We start from the raw sequence: 24,641 nt of genomic DNA, 5'->3' as shown, positions 1-24,641 counted from the left end.
TGCCAGGCATCTTCACTCAAAACCTCCAGCCTTTGCTGATAATCAAGTCTGCTCCCCACCACAGCTAGCACAACCACAGCTACCATTACACAGAATTTCTCCGTTCTCTTGTATTATCTTACCATTACTACAAAGGAATGTTCATGACACAGTTATAGGTACACAGTCCTCTGCCTTACTTCAGCAAGGAGCAATGCCCAGTAGATTTCCTTACCACACTCTCGGTCTGTTTCTTTTACAGCATTGGCACTGGCAGATTCACAGCAGTCCTCCAAAAAGCAGCAGGCTGGCTTATTGTCATCTGCTGTGGCCTTTGTCTCACTCTCAGGGATTTCTTCACGTTCCAGGATACCTTGTGGAGCTCCCCTAGGGAGGAGAAAAATACACCGCTTTTAGGACAAGGAATTATTTCTGTTGCATTACATCCACCTCCCCCCCCCGCCTTCACTGTAAGAAAACTGTAAGAGAAGTGACAAATTAACCAGAGCTACTTACACACGCTGCTCTTGCCCAGTGACAACAGGAATCGTCACAGGCACTGAAGGAAACATTCCCGCATTCTGCCAACAAGAAGGGTTTCACTGTGATTAAGCAGCTGAAACAAGACTAATAGTCCCCAGGAGAGCAAGGCTTCGGATGACTGGCAGGAGAGAAGAGAAACCCAAATTCTGCCATGCTTAGAGCCAGGTCTCTCCTTCACCTCCACAGGCAAATTGTGTGGATTTGTGCAGGAAGAAAGCAACAGAGGTACTTGCAGGGGAAAACTCAGAAAACAGAAGCCTCCCTGGCAGACAGAAGAAAAGGTCCAGACCAAAGACAGGAAGGTGGGATGCCACCACATCACAAACCCCTTGATCTTTCTGGCCCAGCAACTGACTACAGTAATTTCCAAGCAGCTTCTGAAGATGGAGCCCGAACAAGGCTGACACACTTGCCTAATGGAGGTACAGTGCAAACCATGTTGGTGTAGTTATTTTCAGCTCCACATATACGTATCTCACAATCATGTTATGAGAAAACTGAACTACATGTAAATCAGGTGTCACAGACTGTCCATTAAAAGGACAGCACTGACTCTCCCTACAGAAGCAGGAGAAGAAAAAAAATAGGAAGTATTAACGACTAGAACTGGGGGAAGTCCAACAAGACTTCTCCTGTGTAGCTGACTGACTTGTCAGGAGTCACTGAAGTTCAGAAAGAGACCTCAGGCTTATCTGGAGCCAATTCTGACACTCCCCACTACTGCAAGACACAAGTGGTGTTCAAAATACCTCAGCAGGTGCTGGCACTTGCTGTGATTGAAGCAGTGTTTGTAAATAAAAGATCTGAAACTTCAGGCATTGATTCTCTCCCTTTAAACAAGGCAGCTCAGGCTTCTCTCACTTTGAGCTTCTCCTCCTGCAAAGCCAGAGCTAGAGCTCTGTTGTTGGCTTGGATGCCCTTCAGTCGCACAGGGCTGCTGGCTGCAAGAGAACCGTCTGTCATTACACGTGGGAAATCAAAAAGAATGAGCACTGGACACACTGTGACACAGGCAACCAAAGCATCTTACTTGGGCCAATGACACTCGTAGATAAGGGCTCGTCGGCTTTCCCCAGCCCCGTCCGTTTCTTGTTTCTCTCTTTCCTTCGTTCTTTCAAGTTGGCCTGACTCCTCCCGAACGGCTTTCGCAAGGGCCTGGCCATCTCCTCCCTTCACAGATCACCGAGGCCAAGCAGGCACCCGCAACGGCGGCGGCAGGGCACCGCGGGCGGGGAAGAGGCGGAGGGGCTGCCAGGCTGTCAGGAGCCGCTCGCCGGCGGGCCAGGGCCCCGGCCCGGCAGCCCAGGGCCGGCCCCACCGGTGCGGGGCCGACATGCGACACCCGCCGCTGGCCGGGCAGGGAGACCTCAACCGCCCCAACCGCCGCGGCGGGCCGACCCCGAGGCGCTGCCGAAGGGCACTGCAGCCCTCCGCCTGCCTGCAGGGTTGTGTGCGTGTGCCTGGGGGGGTACAGTGGTGGTGTTCCTGCGCTCAGCCTGAGTGGCCTCACCTGTGTAGCTTTTGGGGGGGAGGGGAGCGTTAAATGAACAGCTCGCAGTTAGCGGACTCCTGGTTTTGAGCGGGGAAGTGTGAAGATCCCCTGGCACACAAGCTGAGGCTGTGGAGATTCACGGCCTCAGTGGAGCGTGGTAGAAAATGCCATGCGTGCATTAGGCACCCCAGAGGCTGCATTTTGGCATGTGATCTCCCACAAAAGACAAATTAGAAAATTCGAGTTTCTCTTCACCTTTTTGGTGCTGCCGCCCGTCTCCTAACAAACACTCGCCGAGCCTTTCCATCCAGCCCCAGCAACACCCCACGGACCAAACAAAACCCCCACAAGCTTGAGGGAGGAATGAACTGTGCTGGGTGTTAAAAATCACGCCCTCAAAAAAACCACTGGCATTATGCCACGTTACAATTATGCTTATGCCCCCTTTCTACTAACTTTGCACCTTTCTGCGGGCAGTGATTGGGCATAACCCTGTGTGCAAGAGGCACTAACAACCACCTCTGTCCCCTTGCAAATATCTCCAAAATTATCTGATTAGTATAATTAAACTCAACTTACGCTTTTTTCCTCAACCAAACCCCAGTTGGTCTGACCAAACATAGTAACTTTCCCTATAAGCTTTCCATAATTACAGCTAACGCTTGTTTTTCATTTGGCCGACAAGCAGTTTGTGGTCTCCAGCAATGCTGGTAAGGTCATGTAGCCACTATTCACTTGCCTATCACAGATACACTAGTTCTGATTAAGTGGACTGTGCTTTGATTAAAATAAGAGCTTTCTCTTTTGCTATCCAAGTCTCAGTCGTTATTACTTAGAATTTTTTTTCCATGCCTATACTTGTATCAAGACAAAATAACCTCTTGTCTTTTTTTTTTTTTTCTTGTTACTGCTTTTCATGGTACCTCCCAGGTCATCTCAACAATCTCAGGAACACTTTGAGGTATTTCTCTAGACAATTTTTTTGTTTGTAAATGTCTAAATTCCAGTCTGCACGGGTTCCAGAGAGCAGGAATGGTATGCTTTTCTCCAGCCATTGAACAACGCCTAAGTACAGGCGTCACTGAGGGGACAACAAAGATTAATGCAGGACCTCCAGAGGGTGCAGTGAGACTACAGGGTGTTGAAACGGTAGGTGACAGTGGTCTGGTTGAAGTGGCTGATGTTCAGGGGGACACAGTGATGCCTGGAGAGGCTGAGTGACAGTGGACACTTGGCTGCTGAGATAGCACCTCCTCAGCAAGTCTCATCTTTCCTGAGGTTGTGCAATGCTACCTATTTATTTCACAGCATGGCCCTGAAAGTGAAGACTTTTCTGTTCTCTTTGGACTTCAGTTTAGTGAGATCATGCTGGTCTATCTCTATTTGGAGATCATTCTCTTAAGGGGGATAAAAAGATAAACTCCATTACTGAATCTTGTAGACATTACCCTCATAAAGATAAAAGCACTAGAATCTTTCATAGCTCCTCCAGGGAGATGTTAGAGGCAGAAGTCTTTTGAAAGAATCTCCCCCCCCCCCCCCCAGTATTACTGAAAAATGATAGTGAAAAAAAATCCTTAAAAATATCAACATTCTGTAACGTGTCCTTTAGAGCCCAGTTGACTTGGTGCTTAAAGATTAGAATCCTGGTGTGATCAGTAAGTCTTAAATTCCCTTATGAACTACACCCTTTTCTAATAAATTATGCCTAGGAAGTAAAACCGAAACTTTCTTTCTAGGAAGCTTTGGGAAACATTCTGCATTTTCAGTGTTAACTTAGAGCACATGAATTGAGCATCCCATCAGCTGCGGCTGTTTTGCCTAAGTGATAGGAGAACAAAACATATGTTGGTTTTGTTTCCATAATGCAGAAAGAAACCATGGGAAGACACTGACATAGAAATAGAGAAGGATGACACCAGAAAGGAAACGACTGCTGCCTGTACCCCTAGAAGAATAGTTATTGACTTGACCATTGTATTGACTCTTCAGGAGGAAATTAGTAATCAGGAACATGCAAGTAAACAAGCATTTTGCTGCTCAAGATTTTGGTATTACACCAACTAAATAAGATTGCTTAGACTGCTGAGGGGAAACAAATTGCTAAAAAGGTGTCCAATAAGCCCGCTGTGCTGCTAAGTGAGCTTTTAAAAAAAGTTAGTTAAACATCAAGGGCCAAACTTTGAACAGGCAGCTACTAATTAGCATCAGCCATACTGGAGGACTGTTCTTAAAATTTCAGCGTACCCTGTTAGTAGACAGACCTTTCATACATTCAAAGTAGTTTGCAACATTAACTTGCATTATAACTAATACCACTGTAAATATCACAGCTTGAAAAACAAAGTCACTCTAATTTTCAAACAAATGTCAGATATGATATGGTCATTACAAAAATTTTGTTCAGTTGCATGATTCTGAAGCAGTTTTATACAGAAAACTTAATAATGGAACAGGCTTGATAATCATGTTTGTTTTATTTACTGCTTTTGCTTTTCATTTTTATTTGGATCTGTCCACTTGCATGAAAGGAGTTCACAAGAATCTGGTGAAACATTATTCTTATTTCTGGTAAGAGTTGTGTTTTGGAAAAAGTTGAAAGGTTTGCAATCAATTTTTGCTAGGGCTGTTCCCTCCCTCTTAGCTGTTTCAGTTGCCTTAAGATTCATATTGGATCACATAATCTAGTATTATTCAGTTAGTCTACACGTTGGGAATCTCATGTTCTGGGTATTTTGTTGAATTTGTTTTGATTTTCTGGTAGCAAGAACTGGGGAAGCTCTACAACTAAAACGGCTACACTAACAGAACTCTGTAATAAACAACTTTTTTAAAAACTACTAGAAACCTTTATCTTTAGAAAGGATGTACTGATGCTTTACCTGTGCTCCAGAAAGTTTTGCAGTAGGCTGGTGACTCTGAGTTAGTAACTCCTTAGCTGACTGTCATGGTTTAATATTGAAATCAGTTTTCCCCATGCCATAAAATGTCCAGCTTCAACGGGGTGGTTTAGAGGAAGTGAACTAAAAAGATGTGCTCACCACATGCCAGATAAGGTTTTATCAGAGTTTTGTACATATGAACACTCTCAAATCCCCTGAAGTATCCCTTTATCTTCAGAATACACACCATTAAGAACTACTCAAGACCCCGATAGTTTCTTCTGAACAAGTACACAACCGAATGTGAAGAGTTGACAGCACAGAATGATCTATGTGATCAGCAAACTACAACTGTCTCCTGTTTAACGAGTAGGCCTTGGGAGATCTGCTACTTACAAGGAGGTTTCTCAACAGGGAAGGCATCTTCTTTTCCAACTCCAAGAAGCATCCAAACTAAAAGAGACAGAAAGCTTCAGTTTTGCACTGTCAAGATGGCTGTTCTTTGGAAAGCAGCTCTGGTAAAAGCAGAAGCACTAATGCTCTGGATTGCAAAGGTCCTGAAACCTGCCTTGCTTTGAGAAATACTCCTGAAGTGTAGCAATTTGCAACAGAAAAGCATCTGATACAAGTCCAACGGAATGATTCCTCTCAGATCAAATGTTGGGCTCCTGCTGGCCTCAAGGAAAGTCCAACACAGGGGCAGTGCCACTTCAAATACTTCAGAATTGCAACTGCAGGTGCTGCTCACTTCCCACTTGTGATGTGCCAGCTTGAAAAGAGTGGAAGTTCTTAACAGCATTCACTGACCATAGAGAGTAAGCTACAGACAGAAACCATTGTTCCAGAAAGCACCTTCTTTCTTGTACTGCCCCCCTCCTCCATGGCAGTACTGTCAAAGAATAGCAGACCAGGATAAGAAAGCAGAAAAAAAAATTCAAACTCACTATTCCAAAGCCAAAAAGATACTTTTCAAGAATATGGAGATCAGAATTTACTCTTCCGCAAAGATTTTTTCTCTGTCCTGTTGGTATCTCAGTATTGAAAAGAAAACACAAAACATCTGGGTTTGGTCAGTAAAGTGTCCATTTAATAAACTCCTTAGCCACATTTCCCACCCTTCCTCCCACCCCAAAATTTCAATTCACACTTAAGCAGCAGATGACATAATTTGATGGTGTACAACAGAAGTTTTTAAATCTGCACTCTTAATACTAAGAGTATCAGGGGCTAGTATTTGACAAAATTACCTAGAACTCAGATATGCCCATGCAAAAAAGCAGATTTTTATATACAGTCCCTATTTTTTCTTATAAATTTAAATATTTTACAAAAATGTATTCTCAAAATGTATAAAGTTTAGTGAATACCCCAAATGTATCTTAAAATAAAACATTATCTGATTTCAAAGGTTATTTCAACAATGAAGTCTAAATTGCACCAGATAAAAGGCACTTGTGCTGTGTGATGTCTTGAGCAAATATATGTTAGTTTATAATACAGTAATACAGTGTCTTCTTGAATTCATGCAGTTGTCTCTGAGCATCAAGCATCATTAAAGCAGCCAAAAGAGATCGTGAGTAAACTTGATTCCACAGTTGTAAAAATATTTTCTATCACTAAGTCGAACATACAGCATTGTGCTCCAGCTCTGACTCTACAATCAAATGCTACAGAAAAATTGCTGCCATTCACATGGGAATTCAAACTACATTTCATTCTCTCATAACTTACAAAAAGAAGTATGCCATTTAATTATGAAACTAAAACATCAATGAACAGCTCAGTGTTCAAATAGTTTGTGCCAGTGAAAGTCTGTATTTAAAAACAAGCTAGGGGCTAGTTATTCAAGGAGCAGTGCATTGTATTTTCAATTTCCACTTTACTGTTGAGATAAAAGCGCAGTCCTATTTGCCTTCATCTTCTCCAGCCTTTTCATTAAGTTGCTATTAGTCATCTCCATCTCTTCTATCTTATCCAGTGCTGTTCTTAACTATAAAATGAAAGCAAAAGTTATGATCACTAAGTTTACTTGGACTTTCTGCTGTTCTTAAGCTTTGACAGAGGAAATTAAATCAGGAATACAAGTTATTATATGCTTTCTAAGAGTGCCACATGAGTTAAGACACAACACTTTCATTATTGCAGTCAGATGAATTGGAATTCAACTGTTAAAAAAAAAATATTGGGAAGCAATTGAAACATGAAACGTACTCATTCCAAAAGAACTAGGTGCCTGCAACTTCTATTACACACTCTTTAAAGGTAAAGTCCTCTCCACCATTATTACTCGCTGATGGATATATATTCCCATGGGTAGCAGGCATCATGCTAGTCATGCAGCAGCTCTTAAGCAAGCACAATCAACAGCTCAACTAAATACAGCTTCTTCCCCACAACCTGTGAGGTATATGCTGGAAACTTCCCAGACTGGCACTTGACATAGGGAGTATTCAGCTCCCCAGTAATTTTTATGGAAGGATTAGTTTAAAATAGTACAAGTCATTACATTTAGAGGAAAATACAACTTTAGATCCTTCCTTTCAAGAAAGTACTGCATTGAATTGTAGTTAGTATTACTTTTATGTGCTACAGTTGTCTTCTGAATGCAACACTGATAGACTCAGAGGTCTCCTCAAAAAACATTTAAAAGCTGTAACTGAAGATTACAAAAAACAGAGCTTGAAGGCAAAAGACAGAGCAGTTCAAGACTGAAAGGAGTATATAGCTGAAAAGGAAATCAAAGTCAATTACCTCTCGCTGAAGCTTCCTCTTTTCAGCTTTGAGTTCATCTTCTACTTTTTCTGCATTTTCTGCTGCATTTTTATACCTTGCGACCTGCCCCTGAAGTCGTCCAATCTGCAAACCCAAACAAGACAAAAGGAACAATTACTCAGGTGTCCCACCCTGAGCTCACCTGCCACCAGCTGTTCTTCCCTTTCTGAAAAGCCACCGTAACACAAGGCATCCTATGAATTAACCATAGTATCTCCCTCTGGAAAGAGGTTTAACTGTGTTAGCAGCACCCATAATTGCAAAGAGAGTGTTTAAAAGAACTAATAAAACAGTAAAATAAATTGTGGGCAGAAACTTGGAATACCCTTCACTGCCTGTCCCTCTCTGGCGAGGGTCACAGGAAACGGTAGAGAATGCAACATAGCATAGGACACAGCTGAGAAGATACAAAAGGTTAAAGAACTAAGCAGAGAGAGAAGAGTTAGAAAAAGAAAAATCAAGAATTGGGGAACACACAGGATTCAAAACAAAAGCTGGAAAGTTGAAAAGCAGAGACCATATGAAAAAGTGCAAAGTAGGAAGGAGACTGTAACTTGTTATCAGGACATGATGTGAAACATCTGGAGCTCAAGCACAGAATTCTGCAGTACAAAAGGGGCTCAAGACAAATCCTAGTTGCAGTCTGCAGGGGTTAAAGCCCACTCGCTGGATTATTATATTTATAGCTCCCTGCTGCCCCCAAATCCACAGGACGGGCTAGTAGCCTGTTGCTGTGCAAGAGAGTACAGCTATGCATCTCTGATTCAAATTATAATCCTTTACGTGATTTTTAGGTGATCTACAGAGATGCTGAAGTATAATGCCACATTACTGACTTACAATTACAAAGTGTGAGTAAATCAGTGTGAGATATATATGTATATCTATAAAATCAAACTCTTGAATTTCAGAGATTAAATTATGTACCTTCCACAGTCTATAAAACCTTCTTGCAAGTAATTAAGCTACATAAACTGATTTTCTTGAACTAGTAGCTTCAGTTCCTCTTTATATTCTGCTGTACATTCACATCTTAGTAAATTAACTCCAAATTATTTTCTCTCATGGTTAGACTATGCACAGGTATTGAATTGTAGGAAATAAGAAAATACAAATGTAATGACATTCTGTGCAAACTAAAAAACAAACAGTAAAGCAAATGATGAAATATGTTTTCATATTTTTTGTTGAAAAAAGTATTGTAGAAGTGTACAGAGCAAGTGTAATGATAACAACAAATATGAAGACAGACACACTTACATTTTGTTCCAAGGTAGTTATATCTTGTTCAGCTTTCGAAAGCTTAAATTTGTATTCACTAATTTGTCTGTTGGCATCTCCTAGACAAAAATTGACAGGAATATGTTACTCAAAGTAACTGTCTAAACTGCCCATTTCCCTTTTCATTAAAATTCATTAAAAAGACCATTTTATTGAGAAGGCTGTATACAGGATTATAAAGAGGTAAATGTTCTTTCAGAAATCTTTTTGAGAATATGAAAAGGAAGTAATTTTCCTGTTTTATAGAGAACACAACTACTGCCTCTGTAGGAGTGTGCATTAAATCTCTGATGTATAATGAGATACACACCTTTTAAACCACACATATTTAGATCAGCACACTCATCTCTCAATAAAGAGAATCAATGCAGTAACCAACACACACTGCAAAATGGGTCAAATCACAATAGGCATAATACCAGCAGCATTTAGCATAGATATCTGTAATAACATTTGAATAATAAGGAGCACAAGGCTTGAACCTGCCTGACAAACACAAAGGAGCTTTGCAAATTATTTTGGTGTTATATTTTATCCCTGACATTGCCAGTTATCTGTTCACTTTCATTGCCACAAGCGTATTAAATGAATCTGTCAAACAAGTAAAGTTTTCAGCTAAAGAAACAGCTTGCTTGAAATGGAAAGTAGCTTAGCGCTTCTATAAAGTAACACTGGATATTGTGTTAAACTTTAATAATTTTTCATGTTTTGCTTCAGAGAATCTTTTAGATTAAAGTTTCTGTATCAAAGATTCAACAAAATAAAAAAATTGGCTAGAATATATTAACAAAATATCTCAGCTGAAATTTTATCATCTAAAAATTGAAATTGTTCGAGTAGTGGCACCCATTCTAGTCAAGGTCATCAACTGAAAAAGAACTTCCCAGAATGTTGTTATTCAGCACTCTTTGATGAGAGAGGCAGATTTTTAAGCTATTCTGCAGTAAGAAATTTCCTGCAAGGAGATACACTGACAAAAAACTAGCTGCTCAACAATATATTCATTCACAATACTACTACTGCACAACAGTATAGGAAAAGGAGCTGGAAGAGTCTGTTTCCCCAGTAAGAATACCTTTGAACAGGAACCATATACCTACTCTGCATTTCAATTAGCTGCAAGTCAGAACCATTCTCTAAGCCTATGATATCCGGATTCATGCCATCACTTTTAGAATATTTCTGTCGTTCTTCTTCCAACTGCATCTTCAGTTTTCTAACCTGAAAAAGAAGTGTTCTTTTGTGAAAAAGAGACTCCCAGAAGTTCAGTAGTTGTGTATCTAAACGTTCAGTGGGAAAAAGGCAAAGCAGTCCTGAGATGCCACTGGCTGAGACTGTTCTGTAAGCGGGAGAAGCAGAGCCATGCAGGGGAGGCAGGGAAGCCAGTCCCCGAAGCCTGTGGCTGCAGCCCCTTGTCCCCATTGCTGGGTGAGTGCCCTCTGCATGTCAATACACAAGACAAATCCACCAGTTTGGTCAGTGCTGCAGGGATCTCTGTGCAATGCAGGGGTACCCTGTAACTCTAATAGACCTGCCTTTCTAGGGGAGGCAGTGGCATGAAACTCTGCTTATGCATTTCTTGTACAGTATACCTTTTATACTCTAAACATGTATGAATATAATGAACAATATCCTGGCAAATTTACAGAAAGAATAATCCACAGCTTTTTTGGGGTCCCCTCTTTTACTCCACCTAGAAGCAAAGGTCCTAGGCAAGTCTGTAGTGCACAGTAGTCTTAAACAGTTCCATTTTATGCTACAGCAGCTGCCTTGGTATTTTTCCAGTAGTCAGGGAACACAGATCCTCAGCTATGTCCTCTGTGTCTGGAGTTTATGAAAGAAGTGGGAGCTACTTTTCTGACTCTCTTAGCAAAATATCACCCTACAGATTAGCAGTGTGGGAGTTCTACTTGCCAAACTTCCATTCGTGATATAAATCAAATATTTTAACAGTGATTTTTACAATTATATGGTGATAAATATGCACATATATCTTTATATAGTTATATTTAATAGCCTTAATTCAATACTAGAATTTATTAGCATTTGAAACCAAGTATCTATACAAAAATTAAGGTACGTTCCAGCAAAAACAAATATTGACAACGCCACTTTAAATGTGCAATGTGTTCAACTAGAAGCACAAAAACTATGGTATTCTTAACAGTTGTTCAATGGGTGTATATTTTCTTGAGTCCTCTCTTCTCAATACTGAACTGTATTAAAATGTGACTGCTGTGATAATATTAATTTTCTATTTGAGTAACTGAAATGATCAAAGAAATAGTTCCACTTAGAAATTTGGAAGACAGTGCCACTTGAGCTCATGAGAATGTCATCGCAGTATTTCCGCATAAGACAAAATGAAAGAAAGAACAACTTTAAGTATGTGCACTAACAGTAGAGTCAGCAGGCAGTTAGATTTCAGCTAACCAGTTAGTGAAATGAAGGTTCTTTACCAACCACAATCTAAGTCACATGTATAAGGACACTAGTGAGAGGAGCTGATAATTCCTAGTAGCCAGCCAGGTAAAAAGTTGAATATTTTATTTTGCTTTAGTGCTTAAGTGTTTGATTAAGCACCTTTGGTGCTTAGTATTTGTTTACTGCTAATATATTAACAGTCTGCAAAAGGATACACAATGGTCTATTTCTGAAAAGAATAGCTTATTTTACCTGGGACAGTAATTCCTCCTTTTCTCCAGCCAGTTTTCGTAGCCGGACATCTAAAACCAAAGAACCCAATTAAAAAACAGAGAAATCTGTAACTAAGAAGATATTTTTCATAACTTTTTGTTAATTTTCAACTCAGATGCTTTTCAAACTTAAGGCTAATAGCACTGGGAGCATGAAACTTTGGTATCTTACTAATAACAACATACCTGCCTTCAGTTAATAGCAGAAACAAAGGAAAAGTATTTCATTCACACTGTTTATTAGTATAACAATTTTAAAAGCAAGACCTCTGAGTTTAGTAATTCTTCAAAGTAGATTAACAACTGAGGATTTTTTTCAGTAATAAACCACAGTTTTGTCCCAATATCTAGAACAGCCATTTCCAACAAAATTTTCTGCTGATTGTATACTCTTTTCCCTGTCTTTTTCTTAAAGACTGCTATCTCTTCAGGGAAGACACTAAGCTTCCCCATATGTTTAGAAAGTTTGTAGAAAGTGTTCTCAAACCACAGAAAAACAGTACTTGGGAAAGGACCCACAGGGATGTTGCAATATCTCTAATCAGTCAGAAGATCAGTAATGGCTACAAAACAGTCTGTCAAGCAACACCCTGCTAAGATCAGAGCAGGTATCCTGGAAATTGTACCTTTGACAGTAATAAAGCACAAAGACATCTGTAGTTCACCATGATGGAGCTACAGCAGAAACATGCATCAAGTCTAATCTTTGTCAAAAGAAAAATATGTAACTATTATATATTATGTACAAATGTAATGCAAGTCTATAGAGATGTTTCTTTGCATGTTAATTAACGTTTTTACAGTGGATTGACTATGCATACAATAACTTGTTCAACCTAAGGATAAAAACAAGTTAAAATAAAGGCCCTTAAAACCTGTATCTTTCTGTTGTCTATGTCATTTTTTTGAATACTTTTAAAACTTTTTTTTCCCTAATGGATGTGATGAAAGACTGCACTTGCTTTACACTAATAAAGGCATAAGTATTTCAAGGAAGGGGAAAGAATACACAATGCATTGTTTTCTATAACAGAAGTTCCTTCATTGATTATACATATTTTTAAAGATTTTTTTCATGAAACACAACAGAAAACATACTAATGCAAAAGTCTACACTTTTAGGCAAGATATTTTCTGACAATAATAAAACCAGAAACTGGATCAAGAGATCTAATTAATTACAAACACCCAAGCACATACTATTTTTTTTTTTTACTCAAAACATACATCTGTCTTTTTATTCAGTGTAAGAAATAAAAAAAAAAGTCAGTCTTGAAAGTTGTGTAAACATGTATTCCAGAAGCATCACAGGTATCTTTTTGTGGCTGTAAAATCACAACCCACTGTGAACAGGAGGGAAACAAAGACTTCAAACACTCTATAAAGTATGTTGGGATATTTTTTACCTAGTGGTCCTTCTCCTGCAGATTCCAAGACTTGAGCAGCTTCCTGTGATACAACTGTTATTGCACCAACCACTGATTCATGGTTTACATCACCATTTGGTGTGCCATCTGGAATTATAACTAATCCATGTTTCTAAAAATACAAAAGAAAAAAAAGCTACTCATACATGCTAAAATATAATTGGACAGAAAAGTCTTTAAAAAGCTTTGCAAGTTCATCGAAACAGTTACAATGAAATGCACCATTTATCCTACCCTAAGGTCAGGTTTTGAGACTGCACAAGAATAGTAACCATTCTTCCTCTTTTTCATTGACCTTGATTTCACGCCCCATTCCTGGATTTCTGTTACTGTAAAGTAACTACTACCAACATACCTCTCCTCTCTTCATTGTTTCCTTCAGGTCAGCCAACTCCTCTCTGAGCTCATCTCGCTCAGTCTTAATGCAGTCAAAGTAATCTTTCTGTCTTTCTAGGGCCTGGGTTCAGGCAGATAGCAAGAAAAAGAATGGCACAGAGAAAAAGCATATGACAGATAGCAGAGAGATTTTCTACAAGCAAATACAAAGAGCTCAATAAAAGTAAAGAAATTAAAAGGGGTATTTAATATATATATAAATATACATCTCTAATAACTACCTTTTACAAGTCATATATCTAGCCTCATTGCTGCATGTTTGTCATGGCATAGTTTTTTCCCAGGCAAGTCTTAGTAGATTCTGTAATAGATTTTTATTTAGTGGATTCTATTTTTGGTAGATTTTGATAAGCTAAATTCAATACCAAAGAGTAAGTGATTCTCAATACAGGCACTCGGTGGCCAGAAATAAAATTTGCTGAAACTCAATTGGCAAAGATCCTAAAACACTACATCCATTGAACTAATTTCTCTGCCTTTTATAGGGTGTAGAAGTAGAAATCTTACCTCATAAAAGACCTTGGCTATAGAAGCCTGTGATCCACTTACACTAGTTTATTCACTACTTTTGTAAGTATTACAACCACCCTTTACTAAAACCAAAGCAATCAGTTTTAGAGGGAAAAAAAAAGCAGCAAACACTAGCAGCACTATTTTAGCACAAAAAAGCGCAATATGGACGTAGATGGGTTTGCCTACTTATGCTGGACCTGTGTTACCTGGCAGTTAATCAGACACTTTCACTTGACTGGGCAGCATCCCAGTATTCCGTTCTAATTCAATACTGCATGCATTACAAATAATACTGACCATACAGCAACTACAAAAGTGTACACACATTTTGCCACAAAAATTACCCAACTAAACCTTATGTCATGCATGAATGTTTAGAAAGGGACTGATACCAAGAAAGAAATGAAGGTGTATACTTTGTATCATAATTGCCCCACGTAACAATTGCAGTGTGCTGAATTTCAGTAGTTAGCTAGAATCTGTATACTAGAGCAATGTTTTAATGCATTACTCAGTTTCAACAGAAAAATTTAAGTGCTGTTGCACTTGATTTATTAGCATGTAAATGTAACATTTAAAATACAGGTAATTCAACATGTGTGAAAGCATTAGCTGTCACATCATAGTTTAACAATTCATAAGATGTCCTTTTATTTCCTAATGCATACTAGATCTCTAACTACATTATAAACAGTATGAAGAACCTTAATCATTACATCATTTTGTGTTCCACTTAAAGATACATACACCTTTGCCATTTTTGAAGAATAGTGGCAGGGATGGAGGGGGAAGTAAGCTCATCCACTTGAGAAAAAGGACACAGAGGCCCAGAATCACACTGCAGACACAGATCCTGTTTGCTTGGCAGTGTCCTGTGATGCTGCTGACCTTCCCAAAACATCCTTTCTATCCTTAACCGCTATGCACAAGTGTTGGAAATCAGAAAATTTTGATGGGGAAGGAAGTGAAACTGATATAACCATGTATCTCTACCTATGGAGAGATTAGTAATTGTTATTTAATGTTGAAAAACTTTAGTAAAACTGTTAGTGTTTGTATGCTCAGGGATTATGATATATGACATGGATTTTGTACTAAATCTACTTCTGTAATTCTTCTATTGGGGCAGGGTGGGGCTGAAATCTGGACAACTGAGGTCTGCAGGCATGTGTTAACATACCACTGTGATTAAAATCTGATCACTTGGCAGAAAGCAGATTTTTCTGAGGTCCTATTTTCTAAATATTCCCAAAACCTTCACAAAATCTATACAAAACTCAGACACACCATTGCTAATTTCAAATTGGCAATGCATGTACAATTTGGAGCCACCGAACAGTAAAATAGCTGTATATTTCAGGAATATAACCTGGAAGTTATAGTTCAGTGTCCTCAAATTGATCTAATTTAAGACCAAATACAACTGCAAATTTCAATCACTTTGTAGAAACAGGACAATATAAGAAGGCAGGTGTAAAAGAAACTCATGCTATCTCTGTTCTGCTTGCCTCCCTTTCTTCCTCTGAGACAGCATCAATCTTGCATACATTGTAAAACTAGGTTACAATTCTAGTTATAAACTACTCCTTTGTGAAGCTACTCAGAGACTTCTGAAGCTGGAATAGAGTATAAATTAGCAAAGCTATTAAGTATCGGGCAGAAAGACTCAAAAACTGCGAGCCAAGAAAAGCATGTAAACGTTTTTGGATAACAGAAGTGAGAAAGAAGAGACAGCAGCATTTTTACATTTTAATAACTAAGAGATTTCAACTCCAAGATAGTAAAAAAACCACCTAGAAAAAAAATCCAGTTACAGTGTTTACAAGAACACAGAAACTGGCAGGAAAATTTTGGCTAAAGGAAAAAAAATACCTTTCTTGTCAATCTGTCTGGTAGCTATTGTTTTGAACATTAGATAAATTATATGCTCTGTACTAACTCTGGCAACATATTTGAAAGAGAAAAAAGTGCTTGCACACAAAAAATGCACAAATTGAGACAGTCCAGTACACAAAGGTGAAGAGTAAGTATGGAAAGAATATGGTTCATTAAAGAGAAACAAAAAAACTTTCAGAAGAATGTTCAGAAAAAACTTAAAAACTTAAAAATGTTGAAATATTATTTTATGATAGAAGGGAAGATTGCAACAAGGACTGAAGGACTGAAACATGAAATATGCATTGAAAAAAGACAGTATAACAGGGCTTTTTTTTAACTGGGCACCATTGGTTAAAAGTTAACTTTTCAAAGTGACTTGAACTCCAGCAAATATGGCAATTTTCAAAGAAATCTGTGTGTCGAAATCTGTGTGTCAAAATCTGGTGTAAAATTCAGTTAGAGAGAAATGACCCTAGAGTTACTAAAAGGCAGAAAATTCCTTTCTAAAGGCTTTACAGTCAATTCCCTCTCATCACCAGGCAATCTACTTGCAGCCCTGAACAGCCACAAGTTCAGAGTCATGTAATTATCACCGAGGCTAAGGCCGACTCAGACAGTTTTACTACTTCTGTGCTGCCCAGAAGCAAAGCTGACAAACCCTGCCTGATATACATTAGCTATGTAGTGAATATCAACACAGTTCTTCCTGTACCGCCTTCCTTCCTATACAGAAGCCCTAGAGATGCTTCTCAAAAGGTCCCACACAACCACTGTTTCAATTCCAAGTCTCAATTCCAGTAGCTGGTAACTCTGGTATTTTATGTGTGGTATCACAAAATCAGCTTGGTTCAGTGTTGCATCCAAGCTAACCAGCCCTAGAAGGATCAGAAGTGAATACAGGAATGCTCAAGTTGGCTGCAGAAGTCAATTCAAGATCATATTTTTTAGCACTAGGTATGCCAAATGCAAGTGTGATCTACAAATATTCACTGAGGCTTCTCTACATTTTGACCCTTAGGTCCTGCAGCTCTCTAGGTTTTCCATTATTTGGGGTATTTCATCTCTCTTATCCCAGGTAGTGTAAAGCAGACTATTTTAAAATCCACTAGTTCTTAAGCAAATTGTTAAGATGACTACAGAGGCAGGAGTCAAATGGCGAGCAAGCTTTGAACTGTTCCAAGTTTTGAAAATTGTATTTGCCTCTAAGGAGATTAAAAGCTTCAAAAACAACTTCAAATCTGTATAAAATTATATTACTGCTATGTCACTATGGATCAATATATGGACTCAGGCCATTTTTACCTTTGTTAAAAATAAGGAAACGATGACTTTCTCAAGCCCTGAATACACGTAAAAATATTTTGTTAAAAAATTATAAAATTATATGCAGGACAGTTTATTATGTTACAAATTTAATTAGTGCTACTCATCATTATGCAAGTAAAGATGAAGTGGAGCTCATTTTCTACAGAAAAGAAAGACTGCAAAACATTTTAAATATTTAAATTGGGAGTGGCCTTCATTTCTTTGGGGTACACAGCATCCCTTGGGGTGTGGGGGGGCATCCATCTACTTCTAAAATGAAAAGATACCTTTCCCCCCATATTTGATTCATACCCCTATTTTTTTATCTTTCCAATTAATTGTCTCCTGGAGATCAAACACCTCTTTGGTTATGGAGTCTATATTCTGCTGCATGCGTTGATTCTCCTGTAGTAAATAGGATGAGGAAAGAATAAAAGAGGAAAGAGAAGTAAGGAAATGGAAAAAACCCCATTCAAATAGATAAAGGAAATTGAGTAATAAAAGTCAACCAAAGAGTTTATGAACATGAAGATAAAGAAAAAGGGTGCAACTTAACATAATATATTCCTTATGGATTCACGCAACTGAACGGTAATTAATTTTATTCTACCAATGTTGATGGGAGAATTTAGTGCAGCTAGAGCTACTTTTCTTTAGTAACATCCTTCCTATAGGCAAGTAATTACCCTGTTGTAGTTTCCAGACACCTTCAAGTCCCGTTTTGGAAGTGAATGCTAATGTCAACAAGTGGTTTTATTAATATTTTACAAAATAGAAAATCTTCTTAAAAGTATAAAGAAGGAAGTTTTAATCAAGCATCCAGGAAAGTGAAATACAGCTGCTGACTGCTTTCTGATACTATATTAATACATATCAAGTGTGGTCCTATTTTTTACCTAACACTGCATTTTGCTGCTTGCCCTGCAAACATAACTAAAATTCTTTGCTATGCTCATATAATTATGTATAAAGACAAAATAAGAATTTTTAGGGTTAGAGACAATTTTTTGCCCCCCCCCCCGAGCGAACTTGATTTTACATCTGGGAATGGAAGACAATGCCCTTCTGCAAAAAGCCAAATGGCTTCAGCTAGATTTTCTGTTAGTGTTACTAGATGGAGAAGTTACTCAAATAAATGGTAAATGTAGGTCAAACCTTTGAAGGGACTGCATACATTTGGTGAATATTCAACACATGCTACATTCCACCAAAATGAACACTCCAGACAAATCTATTGTATATTCTTGATTCACATACTTAAAAAAAAAAACCCAAAACCAAAACTCAAACAAGAGCCAAAAAAGAAAGCATAAAGTTTTTTTTAATTCATAGCAAAGTCAAAGAGAATCCAGAGCAAGTGACAGAGCTACAACCAGGATTTGCTAAGTTTTTTGCTTGTCAGCATTAATCTGCCACAAAATGCTGCCACTTAGGCTAATCTTATTCCTTTTCTTCTGCTAGTAAGTCAAATAACTCCAGTTCGTGAAGCATATATTGTCCTGGTTTCAGCTGGGATAGTGTTAGTTTTCTTTCTAGTAGCTGGCATAGTGCTGTGTTTTGGGTTCAGTATGTGAAGAATGTTGATAACACATTGATGTTTTCAGTTGTTGCTCAGTAGTGTTTAGTCTAAAGTCAAGGATTTTTCAGCTTCTCATCCCCAGCCAGCAAGAAGGCTGGAGGGGCACAAGAAGTTGGCACAGGACACAGCCAGGGCACCTGACCCAAACTGGCCAATGGTGTATCCATACCATGTGGCATCCCATTTAGTATAGGAACTGGGGAGTGGGGGCAGGGAATTGCCACTCGGGGACTAGCTGGGTGTCGGTCGGCGGGTGGTGAGCAATTACCCTGCGCATCATTTGTACATTCCAATCCTTTATTACTACTGTTGTCATTTTATTAGTGTTATCATTATCATTATTAGTTTCTTCTTTTCTGTTCTATTAAACCGTTCTTATCTCAACCCATGAGTTTTACTTCTTTTCCTGATTTTCTCCCCCATCCCACTGTGTGGGGTGGGGAGTGAGTGAGCGGCTGCATGGTTAAACCACGACAATATATCATTTTCTCAGTAACCATAACAGATCTGGGACTTTTCAGAAGTCTTTTGGAGTTGCTGTACTACTATCTGGACAGCACAAGAACTTAGCGGGGAAAGAAATTGATCAATGAAATGCAGTATTATATAGCTTTTAGAAATCAGGTACTGTACTGAAACCAAAAGGTGGTGGGAAAATGACATATTAATTGAACTACAACTTCCAGTGCTAGAGGTAAAATCAGTGGGAAACGGACACCCGCATACTGTTGACAATATACATCTTTGTGGACCATTTTAAAATGAAGACTGATAATAGCTCTAGGATTTTAGGACACACTGATTTGTTTCCAGGGGGAAAGGGGGAAAGGGGGAAAGGGGGAAAGGGGGAAAGGGGGAAAGGGGGAAAGGGGGAAAGGGGGAAAGGGGGAAAGGGGGAAAGGGGGAAAGGGGGAAAGGGGGAAAGGGGGAAAGGGGGAAAGGGGGAAAGGGGGAAAGGGGGAAAGGGGGAAAGGGGGAAAGGGGGAAAGGGGGAAAGGGGGAAAGGGGGAAAGGGGGAAAGGGGGAAAGGGGGAAAGGGGGAAAGGGGGAAAGGGGGAAAGAATGCACCACACACCCAGCAACTTGGTTATGACCCAACACATGCTGACCAGTGTTGCTATATTTATGCTTGACTGGTAAATGAACAAACATTCACTACTGCAAACTTCAGTGGTTGATGTTTACAAAACTCTGAAATAACTGAATTGGAAACTTTTGGGAAAGGCAAAGAATAACATTTGGTATTATCCATGCATCAGAATTTCTGGCTATGCAAAAAGATTTTGGCCATACAAACATTAGTTCTGCCCTCATGAAGAAGAAAAGATACAAGAACATTCACGATTGAACCATGATTCTCATAGGAATTAAGGATTTTTACAATATGTAACACATCTGAAAACCTTGCAGAGACATTTTCAACTTTATAAGTTTAGAAAGATTGATAGCTTAAATTCTTCCCACTAAAAAAAGATAAATTGTTCCTTAAAAATGCGAGAAAATATTTAAGCTCATTTTGTCTATGATAGCTGTTCCCATTCAAATCTTACACCATATTTATTTGCACAAGTTCGATCATGCACTATCTCATATGAACATACCTCTATCAATTCATCTCTCTGTCGAAGACCCTCTTTAAGTTCATCCAGCTTATGCTGCAGAACACTGCACGTATGTTTCTGTCTCTCCAATTCCTATATTAAATAAATTAGTGATTTATTTTTATTTGTTTTGGGTTTGACACTCATTTTCAATAGAAAGTTTAAAAAAGTTAGTAATATTACTTAACATAACATTATTTAAGAAATTACTGCAAAAATTTGAGAAATTCTACCTACCAAGTGGCTAAAAATCACAGAATCAGTGTTTTAGGTAGGTTCTCCAGATACTTACTATACAGAAGATTTTATTTAATAAAACGTAGAGAGAATAGATGCCATAAAGTCTTAGGCACAGTATTAATGAGAAAAGCTCAGATACTGAATTTATCTAAATATTGCTGTAAAAAGCTGCCACATAGGTCTTCCCTTTCCAAGAAAGTGGGACTGAACATGTCCTATTTGATTTAAATGCATATTTCATCTTTAGTGTATCACATTAATTAAATTACTTTTTCCTGGGGGTCCGGGGGATAGGGTGGTAGTGGCATTTTGTTCTTTTTAAAAACCAACACAATACTCAAAACATCTTTGGCCACTGAGATAGATGGACTTTTCTACTAATCCAAAAGTTTTCAACTGTTCTTACTAAGTAGTCCAGGCTTCTATGGTGCATCTTGTACAAGACTTCTATTATCTTCATAATTAGGAAAAAAAAAAAAAGTCTTAAAAATCAGTACCTTTGACTTCTCTTCATTCTCCCTGTAGAACTCTGCTATCTGTTCTTCTTTCTCCTCAATGACGTCCTTTAGAGTATCCACTTGGTAAACTAAGTTGTTTTTCTCATTGTCTAGTTGAGCATTGGACACCATAGCTTTCTTGTACTTCTCTTCAACTTCAGCTAGTGAATCCTATAGGTAATAGAAAGGCCTACATTAGTCTAAATTTTGATGCATTGTTATAATGTTACAATACCACCCTGACACTGAAGAGTGCTATCTGTTATACAGAAAAAATTATGCAACCATTTTTGTTTCTGAATTATATTTGTGTCTTCCCTTATAGAGATACCAAGTCACAGTTCAATTTCCATTATTCAGGTTAGATCATACACAGCACTGAAAGTTATCATTACAAAACTATGAAAATTACAAGATAATATTACACTTGCATTTTCTGCTCTGCCACCTTCACAAGTTAACTCACAGGGATACAGTAGTAATATCACAGGTTTATTGTATTTTCAGAGCATGCACAATAAGACACTTCAGAATGAGGCAACAAATCTGACAGAGACAACTCAGACAATTAAATGACTAAAAAAGATCACAGAAATATCTCTAAGAGTAACTTTAACTTAATGCTCATTATTTAATTAGTGCTCTATTACCTCAGATTCAAAAGGTAGTCACATTTTTTCAGTAATAATGATTCTCTGTTTAAGCAGACATTTTGTCTTTCTATTTCTTACTATGATTAAAAAAAAAAGCGCATGTAAAGATTCACACGCTTGATTCTCTACCTGAAAGTGCACATATGCCTTGCTATTTTTTTTCTCAGTAACAAATGTCAACTATTCAAATACTAGAACAACTATCACTCCAGGCACTTTTAAACATGCAATGATTTCAATATACATTCTTTTAAAAATACAAAAATTGAGTTTCATAGAGTCCTAATTTTAGAACTGAAAAAGAATTATTAAGCCATTCCCTTTCCAAAGTAGATCTGTGCCCTACTACAAATCCCTTGGTATTTCATGTAATCTGTTCTTTGAAGGCATAAGTAGCAAAACGTCAATTTTTAATTATTTGTACTATGACAGTAGAAGTACTAGCACAGGAAGGGCACCAGGCTTGGGTTTTCCCGAAAACAGAACAGTCAGACTAAGGACTAAGATATTAGGGGAGAAGGTGGTAACCATCTAAGTTTCTTAAGAAAACGCTGAAGAGTGCTATCTGTTATACAATAAAATTACGCAACCTTTTTTGTTTCTGAATTATGTTCATGCATTCTCTTTAGAGATACCAAGTCACAGTTCAATATTCCATTATAAGAAACCCCCAAAAAGTCCAACCCCCAAATGCTATTCCATGTTACAAATCTCCATTTTGAAAAAGCTGTCCTTAAAATACATATTTTACCTTTTATAATTTTATCATAATCACATGTATTTATACCTCTCTGTTCCATTCACTGAATTCTGGAATTTTGTGCTGGAGAAACACAGTGTTTTAGAAACCCCAGAAAAAAATAACATAAGACATACCCTGATAGACTACAGATCAGAAGAGACAAGACAGTATAAGTAGTGAAAAATATAAGAAAGGTAACATTATCATCTGGAAATACTAAATAGCAAACAGCAAAGAAGATTCAGGATAAGAGAGCAGAAAATAATGAAAAAATAAAGAATACATGTAAGTGCATTCAAGTAATTCTTGAGATTAAAACCACAGAAAACATTTTTTGTGATGGGGTGACCATCACAAATCTTGTAAAGATTGTTAAAACAAAACATCAGAGAAAGCAAGCCTTCCAAAGACTTTCAAAGAATAATCCAATTTAGAGAAAAAAAGGAAAATACTAGGATTAAAATGAAAGCCATAGTCCTTTTACGAGGAGATACAGAATTTAACAAAAAGTACAACTACGAAAAAATTCCAGTTTGATTGTTTCTGTGAATGTGGTGAGTCGAGTCACATAGTAATTTAGGTTGGCAAAGATCTCTGGATGCCATCTGGTCCAATCTCCTAATTAAACAGGGCCAACCAAGATCAGGCTGCTCACAGCTCATCTGCAGTTCATTTTAAGTATCTCCAGGGATGTAGACTGCAGAACCTGTCTGGACAACCTGTTCCAGCGTTTGACTGCGTTCCTTGTGAAAGTCTTTTTCTGGAGGTCTAATTGGAATTTCTGCCTTTGCAATGCAACTTTTGTCTGATGCATCTTGCCCTGTCACTGTGCACCTCTGAAAGGACTCTGCCCTGTATTCTCTACAGCCTCCTATCAGGCAGCTGAAAACAGCAATGATAGTGCGGTCCACCCCCCCAAGACTTATCAAATTCAGTTCTCTCAGCCTCTTATTGTATGCCATGTGCTCCAGGACTCCAGCCTTAAAGAGGAGACTAGGTTAGGGCTTAAAAGATTGGATTACAATGTCATTAATCAGCAAGTTAATGGGGGAAAAAATCTCCAGTTATGGAACAGGAATAAATTGATTTTGAAAGAGAAGACAGAGAATTGCTTCCGAGAAAGAAACAAAGCCATGCCTAAGAGTGTCTGACCAGTTAAAAAACCTGGAACATTGCTAAGACTTCTTTGGAACTGTTCCTTCTTTTTAGGTGTTACACATGTTCCCTATGGTTCAAGAATTCCACGTAGTTTCAGTAATCTTCTACTTTGGTGATAAGTAATATGGATTTGGAAGAATTTCGAAAACACCGAATGAGGCAGTGGGATGCCTAAGGATGAAGCAGTGGGAAAAGACTGGAATAAAAATGGGTGATAAGGCTCTGCACATAACCTAAAGCTATGAAGAAATACCATCCACAATTCTATCAAATAAAGCCAAAGGCCTATGCAAATTAGCCTACTTGGCTAGAACAAGGTAATTAAACCCAGCAGACATCAAGAGAATACTCTGTTAACTACATAAAAGAAAAATTTGAGAAAAGAAAAAGGATTCCTTTCTAGCTGTTGTAGGAGAATATAGAAAGAATCAATTAAACTGAATCAAACTGAGACATGAAAAGATTTGAAGACTTAACTAAATCAGAACTATCCACATTAGAGTTTATTCTGCTGACACCCAGCAGTTTTGTAGCCAGGTAAAAACCACACTCTTAGCAGCATGAGAGATGGACAACCACAGAGATAGGAAGATAGTGTGATTACAAATGGCTGTTACTCAACCACTGAAAAAAAACCTTAAAAGAAGCGTAAAAGCAGTCATCCTAGTTAACTTCTAACGTACACAAGACAAAACCACTAAAGCAGAAGTTGAGAAAAAGGCAATACCTTCCTAATTAGAAAGTAGGGTGCTCAAAAGAATCGGTACGGAACGTAAATCAACTTAGGAACATATTGCTAACAATAGCATAAAATGCAATTCAATTTCGTAAGCCAAGCATAGATCAAGATCTTACTGTCTATTGCACACCTGTGGTCTTTGGTAACTGTAACGGATTACAGTAAATAATAGTGCATTAGTAATGATTCAGAACAGTAGTCATGAGATGCTGGCAAACATGCAAAACAGAGTTAGATCTATTCTGAAAACATGAAGCAATCTCATGTT

The 24,641-nt window shown here is 38.2% G+C and overlaps 1 protein-coding gene across 22 annotated transcripts in view; it reads right to left on the bottom strand.

The window, feature by feature from the left end:
• Nucleotides 1–5,964: 5,964 nt before the first annotated feature.
• Nucleotides 5,965–24,641, bottom strand: part of LRRFIP2 (LRR binding FLII interacting protein 2) — a 61,109-nt gene continuing 42,432 nt past the window's right edge. For 18 of the 22 annotated variants that reach the window (XM_075053959.1, XM_075054011.1, XM_075053992.1 and 15 more), the window contains 10 exons: nt 21,082–21,252; nt 20,345–20,437; nt 17,477–17,569; nt 13,428–13,529; nt 13,052–13,184; nt 11,626–11,675; nt 10,050–10,170; nt 8,929–9,008; nt 7,648–7,752; nt 5,965–6,886 (listed from right to left, as the gene is read on the bottom strand). In XM_075053959.1, the coding sequence (XP_074910060.1) occupies nt 6,776–6,886; nt 7,648–7,752; nt 8,929–9,008; nt 10,050–10,170; nt 11,626–11,675; nt 13,052–13,184; nt 13,428–13,529; nt 17,477–17,569; nt 20,345–20,437; nt 21,082–21,252 (1,059 nt within the window). In that variant the 3' untranslated portion in view covers nt 5,965–6,775. The remainder of the gene's footprint in view (nt 6,887–7,647; nt 7,753–8,928; nt 9,009–10,049; nt 10,171–11,625; nt 11,676–13,051; nt 13,185–13,427; nt 13,530–17,476; nt 17,570–20,344; nt 20,438–21,081; nt 21,253–24,641) is intronic. The other 4 variants (XM_075054077.1, XM_075054083.1, XM_075054126.1 and 1 more) reach the window with 1 other exon arrangement.

Source organism: Buteo buteo, chromosome 2 (assembly GCF_964188355.1).
Source record: "Buteo buteo chromosome 2, bButBut1.hap1.1, whole genome shotgun sequence".
In the NCBI taxonomy this organism is placed as follows: Eukaryota; Metazoa; Chordata; class Aves; order Accipitriformes; family Accipitridae; genus Buteo; species Buteo buteo.
The sequence above is the reverse complement of the archived record's forward strand: the minus strand, read 5'-3'. Positions and strand labels throughout refer to the sequence as shown.